This window comes from Centroberyx gerrardi, chromosome 10, assembly GCF_048128805.1.
Source record: "Centroberyx gerrardi isolate f3 chromosome 10, fCenGer3.hap1.cur.20231027, whole genome shotgun sequence".
Lineage (NCBI taxonomy): Eukaryota > Metazoa > Chordata > Actinopteri > Beryciformes > Berycidae > Centroberyx > Centroberyx gerrardi.
Genome location: NC_136006.1, coordinates 20,341,015 through 20,354,941, shown reverse-complemented (window position 1 = coordinate 20,354,941; position 13,927 = coordinate 20,341,015). Strand labels below are relative to the sequence as shown.

General features: G+C 46.2%; 1 protein-coding gene across 6 annotated transcripts in view; it reads right to left on the bottom strand.

Annotated features, from left to right (window-relative positions):
- Positions 1–5,292: 5,292 nt before the first annotated feature.
- The window catches only part of tbc1d4 (TBC1 domain family, member 4), a 31,977-nt gene continuing 23,342 nt past the window's right edge, over positions 5,293–13,927 (bottom strand). For 4 of the 6 annotated variants that reach the window (XM_071923579.2, XM_078286018.1, XM_071923580.2 and 1 more), the window contains 8 exons: positions 13,216–13,377; positions 12,856–13,014; positions 12,079–12,179; positions 11,789–11,932; positions 10,439–10,598; positions 10,094–10,263; positions 9,256–9,432; positions 5,293–8,343 (listed from right to left, as the gene is read on the bottom strand). In XM_071923579.2, the coding sequence (XP_071779680.2) occupies positions 8,113–8,343; positions 9,256–9,432; positions 10,094–10,263; positions 10,439–10,598; positions 11,789–11,932; positions 12,079–12,179; positions 12,856–13,014; positions 13,216–13,377 (1,304 nt within the window). In that variant the 3' untranslated portion in view covers positions 5,293–8,112. Of the gene's footprint in view, positions 8,344–9,255; positions 9,433–10,093; positions 10,264–10,438; positions 10,599–10,979; positions 11,026–11,119; positions 11,228–11,788; positions 11,933–12,078; positions 12,180–12,855; positions 13,015–13,215; positions 13,378–13,927 lie in introns of those variants that run through there. The other 2 variants (XM_078286021.1, XM_078286022.1) reach the window with 2 other exon arrangements.

Below are 13,927 nucleotides of genomic sequence, written 5' to 3'. Positions count from 1 at the left end.
CCTGCCTGCCTCCACTGGGGTGAGTGGGAGCTTGTTAGAGAGACCACACACTACATCCTCTCACCCACGGTCCTTTACATACACAGCGCACGCAGTGAAATAATAATTACACCTCACTCATTATTATTAGACACACATTAAGACAAAGCTGGCAGACACTTTATTTCACACACAAAGATTATCTCACTCTCCCTATAGGCATGGAGCATGTAATCGACAAGGAAGCGCCGCACTGGGTCATGTTATCTGAGTATCAGGGATACATCTACAGTGACAACATGGCATGTATGTGCTTGTCCATCACTGGTGTGATCTCACATGGCGATTGCAGGGAAGTGAGATTGGTAACACACACACACATATACACGCACACACACATGCACACACACCCTTTGCACAGGCATAAAGATAAAGGTTTGAGAGAAATAAGGTCGCACATAGTGCAGCATAAGTGGATGTTGGTATATGATGGGAGGAGAGGTAACTACAGTTGCAGTCTCAATTCAGTGTGCCTAACAAGGATGTAGTTATGATCTCTGGCAAAACCCCCATCCCACTTGAGTGAGCGTGATGCGCTCCCCCAGTCTCTCCGGTCTCAGGCAGAAGATTCTACTCACTGGGTTTAACCAAGAGGAGAGAGAAAAGGTTAATGACGCACAGTGGGAAATCAACCTCTCTAAGCATCACATGGCGACAGATAGAAAGGAGGAAGACCTTGTTACAGGCAAGGGGGCAGAAAGAGGTATAGAAGAGAACGGATAGAAACAGGGAATGAGACGAGAAACAGATTACTGGATCCTTGGAGAAAAGTGTTGCAGGGCAACGAGAGAATAAGGGAGGGAGAGAGAGAGAGGGGGAGAGAGACATTGGTGCAAACAGTGTAAGTGACTGACAAACAGAGACCTTCTCACAGTGCACATTGAAGAGCTTTGAAAGGCGGTGGTGGGGGGGGGGTGATTTCCTCATGTTCACATAATGGCCCACACAGACCTTCAGACGGTGAGGCTGACTCAGTTTGGGAGCATCTATTCAAGTAAATCTTCACTGCCACGCGCACAGCAACTCATCTTTTACAAACACACACAAACCCAGTAATACATAGTCTGCAGTCAGAAGTCGGCTTGTTTTTTTTTTTTACCTTGGTGGCAGACAGAAGGGAGATGGAGCGGTGCAAGGGTTTTGTGTCTGCTGGAGTGGCTGGCTAGGTCGAAAGACGGGCAGAAATGAAGTCAGCCAGACATTACAAAAGGGTGTGGTGTTGTTTGTGAAGCAATGTGGAGAGAGAGACAGAGAGGGATAGAGAGCTGGAATGAGAGAGAGATGGAGGAAGAGTGGAGTTAGGCTGGCACTAATAAAGGGTGCGCCCCGGGCCACAGAAGTACAGCTGTCTCCCCTCCCAACTTCAGCAATGGCAGATCAGCATAATAAAACCCTGTCTGTTAGTCTGTGCTCACAGGAACAGCTGGGTGGCTCGGTGAAGGAAGAAAAAAATAAAAAAAATAAAAAGCGAACGAAAGAAAAGAGAATCGTGCATCGCCAAAATCCTTACACACTCTGCCTCAAGCTTGTTGAGTTGCTTGAACAAAACCCCAGTGACACTCGAGGAGGCTGTGGGGTGCAAGAGGCCAGCGGTGGACGTTTACACCTCTGGCAGCGTCTGCTCGCACAGATCACCGCGTTTTCATCGAGTTTCCCTGTGGCTGACGTCAGACTGTGTCCGGAGCGCACTGAGTCACACACAAGCAAGCTCTGCCCACCGCTCCGGCTTTGTACTTGTGCCCTTAGTGGCCTTGTGAAAAGGATGTACGTACGCACGACGCATGATGTCAGAGGTACCTCACTCACCTCCTCTCACGCCCTGGAGTCCCTTATCACTGATATCATACACCCGGGCCTTAAGGGCTTAACCCCTGGACGCACAAACATTGCCCACAGATAATGTCAACTCAGACAAGGAGAAGCGAACATGTCCGCTGCGTCTCTGTGGGACCTGATCCTTACATATTATTTGCACTTTGATTTGATGGGCCTAGATGTAGGAGGATATCTGCCTGTCTGACTCACTCCTTGTCTGTCTGACCACCCCCTCCTTCTAGCTCGCCGACACTCTCTCTCTCTCTCCCTGTCTCTTTCTCTTGTCTCCTCCTCTCCTCCTGCCTGTGTTTGTCTTAATCATTGCTGAGGTGATGTGGGCTGGGCAGGGCCAGTGGATAATGTGATTAGAAGGGGCTCAGGCGCAATGTCCCCGCTCTGATCGCTCCAGTCACCTGGGATTGCAGTCACATTTGTCAGGAATCCTCAGCTGGAAAAGTGGCCTCAATAAGATCTTGTGTCTCGTTACTTACGGTCTTGCGAGCCTCTCCTCTTTTTAACCTTGTTTTTGTACATGTGTCAGTGTGTGTGTGTGCACCAGCTCTGCCCCAGATGTCTGCGAGCAGCCCACCACAGCCGCAGAGCCTGGAGGCCAGAGGGAACGGGGGGGGGGGGGGGGGGGGGGGGGGGCAGGGTGAGTCGGGGGGGTTTGGGGAGCACGTCTGTGGGCTGTGCCTGCGTGTTTGTCTGTGCATGTGTGTGTACACACGCGGAGATTTGCGATCCCCATGTCCGCGCGTACGCGTGTGTGTTTTGCAGACCTCCAAAGGCTCCGCAGATGAATGCAGCGTTGGATCAGGTAAGCCCGGCCGATACTCCCCAGAATGTGCAGCAGCCGGCCCCCGGGGGATTATGGGTAGTGTGTCTGCCAGGCCGTCGGGGAGGGGGGGGATGAGGTGAGAAGAGGAAGAGTGGCGCTCGTCAGGAAAAAGATGAAGAGGGATTAGACATGACAGGCGTGTCATTAATCACAAGATTCTCCAGGCAGTGTTAGTGGATCTACCTGCACTCACTGGAAACCAAAGCGAATGGAAAGCTGGACTAGTCATGGGAATAGGAAGTGTGTGCGCGTGTGTGTGTCTGCGTGAGTGTGTGTGTGTATAGTTCTGTGTTTCTTCTGTGGCTTCATTATTGTCCTATTCCCTATTCCTTGTGTCGTTCCTGGCTCTGGCCGTGTACCATCAGCCCCTCCGGCAGACACATCCCTGACAGGTACAGAGAGAGCAAAGCACTCTGCAGGAAGCAAATCTGTCACCATGCTAACTAAAACATGTCATCGGAAGTGCTGTGTGTGTACGTGCACGCGCGTGCATGCTTGTGCGGTGTAGATTGTTGATTGGAATCCAAGACTGCAATACTGAAGAGTTCATTTCACAGAGTAGGAAGAGAAAGGGGAAGAGCTTTGAAAGAGCTGGAGCGGCGGTATAACTGCATAGTAGAGGGTTTTGGGGAGGGGGGGGGGGGAGAGATGGAGAGAGAAATCAAGGCATGGCTAAAGTATGAAACGGGGAGATATGTGTGTGTGTGTGTGTGTGTGTGTGTGTGTGTGTGTGGCCTCGGGGGAGCCAGCTCCTCTCTCTCTGGACTAGACTGAGCCCACCTGAGTCTCTCCCCCACCCCTCCAGCTGTTTCCCTCAACGTCTCCAAACCTCCCCCCCTCTGTCACCCCAATCTCCATCCTCCTCTACCTCGCCAGTAACTCCCAATCTCAGTCTGCCACTACAAGCTTGCTGCTGCTCAGATGAGCTCATTTGCTTTGCGGTTGTGTAATGTTTGTGTTTTTGGGGGTTTTTTTGCCCCGAGAATCACATTATTGATTTGAATTGTGGATAGCGAAGTTAAAAGTTGCGCTGGTGCGTAGATATTCCATGACCTGTAATACTTGTGTACTGACGACTGTATCCCAGTGTTTTCCTACTGAGTCCACTCCAGCCTCCAGACTGCACCACAAGCGGAGCAGTATGAATTCCCATATAAGGCTGGAGGACCCTTGCTAACCTCCTCCCTCCTCCTCCTCCTCCTCCCCCACCCCCCTCTCTTCTACCCCTTCACTCCTCTGTTCCAACCAACTAGGAGCTCTACACTGTCAGCTCCCCTCTTCCCTTTCTGCTGTGACCCTGGTCCAGTGCTCTTCAGACACACAGACTCACACACACACACACACAGGAGAATATGGCCAACCTCAGTAGAGAGCTGACTGACAAGAGCAGCCCAGCATTGAAGATCAACGGGTCATTCAGTTGTAGAGTACTGATATGCTTTTATCACTGTTTTTAAGTTTCCGCCTGTCATCATGCCCTGAAATACCTGTCTGGAAAACTGTATTGCTACATTCTATTGGACTCCTATTAGGAAGGCATATACAGTGAATATTACAGTACTGTACCTCATTTCTAACAAAAGCTTCAGATTGAACCTCACAACTCCAAAGGGAGGAGAGAGGAGAGAGGGGAGCAGAGAGGGGAGCAGGGAGGGAGGGCGGGTTGCAGGGAGGGAGCGATGGATTGAAGGATGAAGATAGGGAGGACAGAGAAAAAAAACACAAACAGTACTGATAAGACCCTCGGCGGAGGAAGTGTCATTCTTGGCCAATCCCCAGCGGAGTCCCAGTATCCCACTGTTCCCCTGCTGCAGGATGTGTCCGCGTGTGGGAATACACCAGGAATGTGGCCCCTTTTGTTTTGTGTGCGATAGGCTCCTGGTTGGCGGTCATTTGTGCGTGTGTGTGTGTGTTTATGTGTGACAAGCTCCAGGCAACGCTCCACAGTCCTTTCTGGGCAAGACCCTCCTAGGAAAACAATGACTGGGCATATGGCTGCTATCTTTCAAGCTCCCTCATTGGCTGATTGAGCCCTCCCTGGGTTTCCAGCAGTGATTCATATCCATAGACTACAGATTAAACAAAGGGCTAAGAAAGAATCTACATGAAAGTGTTTTCATCAAACCCTTCAGGATATCATTAGCAGTATGCGACGTTTCATGCATTGAACCAACACACACTGCATTTTACTTTCATTTCCAGATCAAACTCAGAAGCCAAGCATTTGAAGCTTGACATCTTATTTCATTCACTACATTACGGCTAATTCAGAAATGTACACTATATAGGATGTTTGAGCAGATACTTTGCAAAGAATACAACTTCGCAGGGGAATTTGTGTTTTGTTTTTTTTCACTGTGGTACCTGTAGTTCTCTTAGCCCAAGGCGTTAACCAAAGTAAAACTCTTGAAAGGCCTTTAAATAGAGTCTCTAAAACTGTCGAAGCCTACCATGGCCTTTTACGCAATAATGTTTCCACACACAGAGCCCGTTTCAGCTCCAGGCTACATCCTACACTTGGAGTGCTACCTTGTAGAACGGTAAAGAAACATGATTTCTTTATGAGAGCTTACTGGGCATGAAAGACGCTCAGACATGAGTAGATAGAAAACAAGGCATGGTGAGGTTTATTGAAGAACTTATGACAGTTTCTTTGCTTTGTGTAGCCCTCACGTTGACAGAAAAACAAGCTATTTTTTTTATCAAGTGTGTCTTCCCTCAATGATTAAACATGGTGATACAAACACTATTTAAGGGTCGGGATTGAAAGCACCAGAAGTAAAATGAAGACAAGTGAAAACCCTTAGCTGACCATGAGGACGTGCTTTACATTAAATATAGACAAAATTATCATTGCCAAAATGTTCTTGTATCTCTGGGCAACGGTTGATAAAGGCCCTTTTAAGCTTTTGGCACTAATCAATAAGCGAGAGAAGAAATAAACATTGGATAAGAAAGGGTAAACAAACCTGTTGATGGGCAGTGATTATTGTTTTGTTATTGTTTTCATGTCAAGCATTTACTGCCTGTATTTGGTATAATGTTTGGTATAACTGTTGTCTTTGTATGAACCCAAAGAGGAGCTCCTCTCACTCTGCTGAACAGTACATGTAATGATAAAAAAGGTTATCACATTAAACACAGTAATACATCACAGCATTTTTGATGAACTAATTAATTGAGAAACAATCACATCTTTGGTTCAATAGTTGATGTCGATGCTGCACAAATACTGTATAGGCGCAAAATACAAGCAAAACGAGCCAAGAAAGCAGTGTGGAACTGTATCCTACACATCCTGCGACATGATTTAAAAATGTTTCCTGATATGTTTCAGTTGAATTACTACTGTTCAGCGGTGACCATTTGTCTATTATTTCAGAGAAGGTTGGTGCAAACCTTTACAATGTCACCTCAATTATCACAGGAACATTTCCCCATGAGAGAGAATGTCAGGTTGGATTTATCAACCTCTAGCTTGTTTGGATTAGCTGCTGTATTTCAGCAAATGTACAAGTAGGCAAGTGCTCTGGGTATATGCAAACATACAGCACGGCTAAACAGAACATGTGACAGAGCATTGTGTGCCAAAGAATATATCCACTTGGACTAAAAACTAACTTTACAGTGAAACAGACACAATTGTGTCACAACAAGTGATGCCAAGAGCAGGAAGACTGATAGACACTGTGAGCAACTATTGAATATTCTGCCTTTTTCATACAGACATCACCTTGGTTGCCATATAAAAGTGTTGTATAAAAGTGGAGTTAAGCCCAGGAGTGTTTTTCTTTCAATCAGAACCATTGGAGATGAGTCAGACACGGAGGTGGGATAAATCAAAACTGGAGAGAGAGCCAGGGACACTCATTGAACACATTTGAACCGTCTGTCCACTGGGTCAGCCGGTTCAATGTCTATGTCTGTCTGTGTGTGTGTGTGTGTGTGTGCGTGTTACCCAGTAGGCCTAAAGACTTTTCTCCACTCAAAAAAAGGTCTGCAAGCCGTCTTTATGTTCTTCTCATTTCCTGTGTGGCCTCTCTCTCTCTCTTTCTCTCTCTACTCACTCCAACACTCACACGTTTCACTGTACACAAAAAAACAGCCCATGTGACCAACAGCGATGTAACCACAGGCATCTGTTGTCTCTAATTCTTGAGCGAGACAACATCACCATCAACCTCATGGAGAGAAACACTGGCTGCTCATAGGCCCACATTCAAGAACCATAGGAGGCGATGGTGATAGTGGTAGTGCTGATTGCATCAAATCTCTGCATCACAGATTAGGTTGACAAAAACACAAAAATGCCATATAGACCTTTAGGACAGAAGCATGTGATCCACAGCGTTCATTCAGACCCTTCCTCCTGGTCCTCGGCGCTCGAGCTCTGCCTCTGCCTCTGACTGCAGCGACACCTCGGTCAGTCACACGGGAAACAGGAGAAGGCAGACGACCTCACATCCTGCCCACGCTTTGGACGAAGCACTTCCTCCCCCAAAAAAGCAGCAGTGCAAGTACTAGATATTTGGTTCTCTCACGTGAACGCAGCGAAAGACATCCCTTTGTGGTGTGTTGCCGAAGAGAGGCGCCGCAAGGTACTACACGTGTCTGCTGAGGAGTAGAGAGCACCCAGATGACACAGTTCCTAACAACACAAGCCTATCAGAAGGCTCTTTGGAGGGAAATTACATTCACAAAGTTTTCAAGTATAACAATGAAACAAAAAGGAAATCAGAAAGCAATGTGATTAGCCTGTAGCCTGGGTTTCTGTCACAAACACAGTCATCAGACACGGGGCGTTCAAAATCATTGGGGTATCAACTCCAGCATCATCCTCACTAGTAATGGCTATAAGTTGACCTTGAGGCCCAAAGGAGTGTGTGCTAACGGCCGCCTTCTGTCCACCTCTGCAGCGCTACTGAGAAGGTCAGATTGGTTGTGAATACATCAAGGCAGTGCTTAAGAAGGATTGCAGAGGCAGACTCATTCCTCACTTGTAGCAAGCTGGAAACCGTGCCTGTGATTACTAAAAAAAAAAAATGAATAGGGACGCTGTGCATCTTGATCTCACCTTCAAACTGGCACTGAAACAGATGAGAGAGAACGGCAGCTTTGATGCACTGATGGAACAGTCTGTAGCTAATATAATTGAAACCGTCCACCCACCGCAATCAGAGTATATATCACTCAGATACTTCCTATACAGTTTGCCTGTCTGGACCTTCAGACAGACATCACACATTAACAAAACCCTGCCACTCTTTGTGTAGCAGTACAAAAACATTCTTTGAGCTCACCAGCCTTCACTGAGAAGTATTTCTCAGTGTTCAACCAGTCTCCGTTTGTTCACCGCAGTCTCTGCCTGCGTGTCTATCTGCCTGTGCGTCTACCCAGAGCAGCCAGCCCCCTGGTAGCCATCAGGGCTTCTTGGCCGCGGGTTTGGCTTTCCCGTTGGGTCCTGTTTTGATCTGGGTCATCTCCACATCTGCCAGGGCGTCGGGGGGAAGGCACGAGCGCATGCGTTCGATGGTCTTCTGGTAAGCTGCCCTCTCCTGCTCCAGAGAGCGAATCATGTGCTTCATCTTGCTCTCCCGAGACAGGAAGTTCTCCACATTTGTCTCCAGCGTCTGGATCTTCTGCCGCGCAGCCTGGAGGACAAGGACATGTTACCTCTAAATACAGGCCATGGTACAAATCAAGCTGTTTGGGCGAGGGGCAAACAAACAGCAAGGGATCGACAAACTGTGAGGACACTAGCAGGGGTCGGCACTAGCACCTTATTCATCTCACTTGCTTTGATCAACGCAGCAATGAGGTGTAATGTAGCATAGCATGAGTCAATGCAGAGAATATGGCTTTGTGGTGAGCCATTTGTTAAATGTTGTACTAACAAGTTACAACAGCTGCAACTCTATCAGTCTAAGACTCTACTAACATTTCTGTCAGGTCGGAGAGGACAGCAGCTCAGGGTTTTCTGCTGTCTCCTGAGCCAACATGATGACTTCTTTGACCTTTATTCATGTGCAGACCCTCAGTTGTGACTTCACCTGCCCTACAGTGCAGATTCACATAGTCCTGAGCCAAATGGTAGGAGTATTTAGAAAAATATATACTGTATATATAGCATTTCATCTCTTTGTCTTTCTATCTTTCCAACTGAGTCTTTCACTTATGTTTTAGTGCCATCTATGGGTGATCTGAGATGTTACCGGGGTGAATTTTGTGGATAGAGTGGGCAGGTGTAAACAATGTGACAGAAACCTTTACCAGCCAATCAAAAGAAGGAAATATGATACCATGTTCCCCGTAACCTGAATCCTTCCCACAATTATACATGCTGGTTGGTTTGTGACAATACACCAGCCTCTTCATTAGGAACCCTCTTCCTGATTCCACACAAATTACATACTAATGATATAATAAATATTCATACAAATGATATGCGGAACATTTGCTGTTATTTTCCCAGTTCATCCACACTGATGCAGATGAAAGGTAGTAGGTGTGGAGAAAGGTTTGGGTCTACAACAAGACCAAAGTGTGATCCTCCTCTTCCTTACCTGGAGTTTTTCCAGCAGGTCCATGTTCTGTTTCTTCAGCTGGACATTGGTCTTTTCTAGTTTGTCTAGCCGCTCAGAATCATCAGGCAGCGGCCCGGCATCCAACATCTCATCCTGCAGCACGTGGTACTCCACCTCATACGCATGCAACTGCTTGGAGATGTCCATCTCCAACACCTGGGAACCCACAGGTCACACAGTGAGACTTCATACGCCATCAACCGATAAGTCATAATAGTTTGATAGTGTTACAACAGCTATATAAATTCCAGCCGAAGTAGCATGTATGGACAAATCAACAAATCACTCCCAACTGCATCATGTGATTTCTTTTAAAATAGACTTCTGCCATAAAACATTAGGTCCTGGTGGAAGTCTGTTTTTTATGGCCATAGCTGAATACATCACGCAGTCGTACTTTTGCCCAGAGGCACTGTAATAAAGAATATGCATGTGCTAGGTATTATCTTTAAGGTCCCATACTGTAGGAAATATATATAGAAACTATGTTAGTATGGACTGGCCCCATACTATATATATATATATGATCAAAGATGTTTAATGAGGACATTGTTAAAATTTGCTTTCGTTTGAGCAGTTACATTTAAAGTTACTGCATTTTAAAAAATCCACCCTTTTTTCCAGGCAGTTTCAGATCAACCCCAGTAAAGGCAGCACAGCTGGACTTGGTCTTGACTGACTCACTCACTAACAAATTCTTTACCATCACAACAAAGCTGGGGTTAAGTGTCCTCAAAGGCACAAGGTATAAATGCATGATTGTGCTTAATTATTTGGGAACCTGGAACTGCAGTCCCTATAACTCCCCATTCTGTACCTTAGTGATGGTCTGCTCCATCTGGGTCTGGGTGAGGGTGGGAATTGTAGTTTTCAGATAATCCACAATGCTCTCAAAGCTGTCACACTCCACTATCTCCCTTTCATGGCTGCTCAGGAGACACAGGGCCACCTTAAAGATCACCTCAGTTCCCTGGACAAATAAAAAATCTGGGAAAAAAAAACAGAAGCAACACGGCAATAAATACAGCAATCCTCTACACACTATAAACAATGCAGTAAAGCTGTAATAACTAGGAGGCATATCCGATGTATAGCTTCCCTCTTGTGCTGTAAGTAGCATTGTGCTGATAAGTATGTGTGTGTGTGTATTCTAAAGATGTACCAAAGACGCGGGAAACAAAGTTGAGGGGGAACTGGGAGGCGAAGAGCGTGAGGAACCACGGCGCAGCGTAGAGGCTGGGGCAGATCTCGTGCTCCTCCAGGTGATTGTACAACTCGCGGTGGTAGTCGTGCAGCAGCCGCGACAGCTGGTACATCTGAATCTGGGATACCAAATACGCACACACACACACGGATACAAACAGACACACAGGTCAGAACAGGCAATAGAAAACTGGTATATCTGGATCAGAAGGGGACACGATATCACAGGAAAATCTAAGTATTACAGTAGATTAACCTTTACATGACCAGGGAGCTCCTTTAGTATTAGGAAAGCTGGTTCAAAGACTTGCTCAGACACGCACTAAGGCCAAGCATTAGACAAGAAAAAATTCTCTAACAGTATATCAAAGTGATCCTGACCGTGAAGTGTAGTAGCAAAATGCACAGCAGACAGAAAAGAGAAGCAGAAGTTACATCAAGCTAAAATTAGACGATATCAGCCTTACAATTTCCTGACGGTTAAACGGAATATGCTTTACCTTCACCCGCTCGCACAGAATAACAGCAGAGTGACAATAGCACAAATTCTTCCTGTCTTTGTGAACTTTGGGTTGGTCTTAAAGGAGCACAATAGGAGCATAGAGAGACCCAGGAGGCCACTGGTTGGCTGAATGGTTACCTGATGTAGATTAAACATTACCACGCCTGCTGATGCTTTTACCCCGGTCAGGTCAGCTGATATATAGCTGCAGCTAACAGAGGAAGCCGCCTGAGTGGTTTGTATAAGGGGCTTGGCTACTGTTTGCTGTTGATAGCTAACCCACACAGGTGAGAGGCATGTTGGGACTCCCACAGCATGCAGATGATAGCTAAAAAATGACTGTGTCTAGTAAGCCTGTTACTCACTCACTGTTTCAAACAGGTCTAATACCATGAAATTTGAATAAAATGTTTCTTTTTCTGTGGTAGCATATGTAAAGTGAGCTACCCTTTATTTAACATGATTTGGTGTAAGCTGCAGATACACTGCAGGATATTTTGCATGATTCAGCTTCAGTGTGACCTGAATTTGAATCTAAACTCACCAAGAAAAGTGAACATATTTGATGTTTAACTCCAAATTCTCAACAGCAAAAATAAAATGTAGAGGATTCTGTAGCTAATGTTGCTCAACTCCATTTAAAAAATTGTTTGTGCCAAACTTTATTCCAAGACAGTGTTCAACCTTTAAATAAATGTGTCAGCATTCATCAGCATTCACCAGCCGTCCCTGGGATAGAAGTTATAATACATAGTAATGGCGTTTCTCATCTTATAGCAGTAACACGTGTTGTCGAGTAGTGATCACCTGTAGAGAGACCATGTCTGGTCTGTACTGGCGTCTGAAGCCCAGGTCGTACATCAGGAACTTGAGCATGTCAAAGGCCTGGTCCTCACTCATGTGGAGCAGCAGCACTCCAGCCACAAAGCTGATTCCCTGGCAGTAGCCCACCTGTGCCGCACAAAACAAGAGAATAACACTGTGAGCTGCACAGTTAATGACATTCAACACACTACAGCCTTACATTCGTGCATCATGGGGAGAGGCTATCTTTGGAGATGTGTCCATAAACACAAACAGAGGATTACAGCAAGTACCTCTGTGTCCAGCAGAGAGTAGGCTTTCAGTAGGTTGTAGAGGGACAGCTGGCCTGCTCCCAGCTGGGCTGAGAAGTACTGGTGAGTGGGGAAGGTCCGGCCTGGAGAGGGAGAGAGAGAGACCGATACCAGGTTCATCACTCCCTGTGGTCCTACACATTATCACCACTCAAAATCTACCATTTTTCTGTGACAATTTTTTGACATAATTGTATTTATATAAAATGATTGTTAGCGTCAACAGTCAAATGTTGCAGTTTTTTGCTGAATAATTGATTTGGATGCCCCAGTTCTCTTTTCGGCCAGCCACAACTGCCACTTGGGACTTATGTAATCAGGAAATTGATTTGCCTTTTGTTCCTCCTAACAAGGAAGTAAGTAGGTGAGTAAATAAACAAAATAAGAAAAACAACAATACTACTACTACTACTACTACTACTACTACTACTACTACTACTACTAATAAACATCTTAACTTATAGAGAACCTATCAAATCAGAGTTACAAACAGTTTTACAAGCTGAAAATTTAAGCAATAAATTAAAATTAGTTATAAATGCTCTAAGGTAATTAGATCTACCAGCAGCCAAGCTTGACATAAGACACTTGACTGGCAAAAAAAAAAAAAAAAAAACTTTCCAAAACTTCTTGGACTTGCGTCACTCTCAGTAACTTGCCCAGGCCTGGAAAACAAAACAGTCTAATTCCACGGCTGTCTTGGTTTTCCATGACTGTAGGAGCCCTGTGGATTTGAATGTGTGTGGTGTGTGTGTGTACCTAGATCCACCAGAATGGCATGTTGCTGTGCGGTGAGCTGCTTCAGCAGGTCGTGGTAGGCGGTGTCGGGGGCCTGTTGGCGCAGCGGCAGTCTGTGGCGCAGCCGGTGCTGATGGGAAAGGAGCAGCCAGACTTCCCCTCGCCTGCTCTTAGGAACACCTGGACACATACAGAGGGACACGCATCATCAGCTCATCACACACACTACACACATGTATACTCCATGTATATACGCATGCACTCTCTACCTCTTTCCCTTGCTCGCTTACACACACACACACACACACACACACACACACACACACACACATACACACACACACGTACACACAAAAACACACACACACACAGCACTCTCACCTTGGCAGAGTGCATTGTACATGTCCTCCTTGTCTTGTGGGACGGTGGTTCTGCCTGGGGCTGTCAGTTTCCTCTCCCATAATGCCTGCACATCTTTGGAGCACTGGCCCACTTCCTGGTAGTCCAGCTTCATCTTGCGGATGTGCAGCTCATCTCGGCTCGCTGGAGCACGATCACCAGAGAAGAAAGGGATGAGCGAACATATTCTATGTCAGTTCAGCAAGGTTTTCTTTAAAGGTGGTACCAGCTGATGGAGTCTCAGTACACACATAACATGGCATCAGCCCTACATGTCAGTTATTCGTTCAGACTACAGCCCCAGTTTACGGCAGGCCAGAGAATCAAGACAGGAGGATGACAGGAGAGGGGTGTGAAGAGTAGAAATGCGCTTTTGTTTTGCGCCTTTGTAAAGCACAATGTAGCTGATTGAAAGAGGTCAGACTTGAGAGCAAAGGGGTCACTGTGGATACAGTCCCCCTCACCTTGCATGAACAGTTCCCATGGTAACCCTAACACATGGACGCAAGCCACAATAACCGCATAACACCAATAATACACCCTTATTCAAAGCTTTCAGGCTGGAGGCATGGCGAGGCCAAATCAAGATAGTGGAGAGAGGTACACAGGACAAAAGCAACACAAAGACCATAAAATGTGGTTGACCCTGAACATGCAAACAGAGGAGGTTGATTTGAATGAGCAACGCCCATAT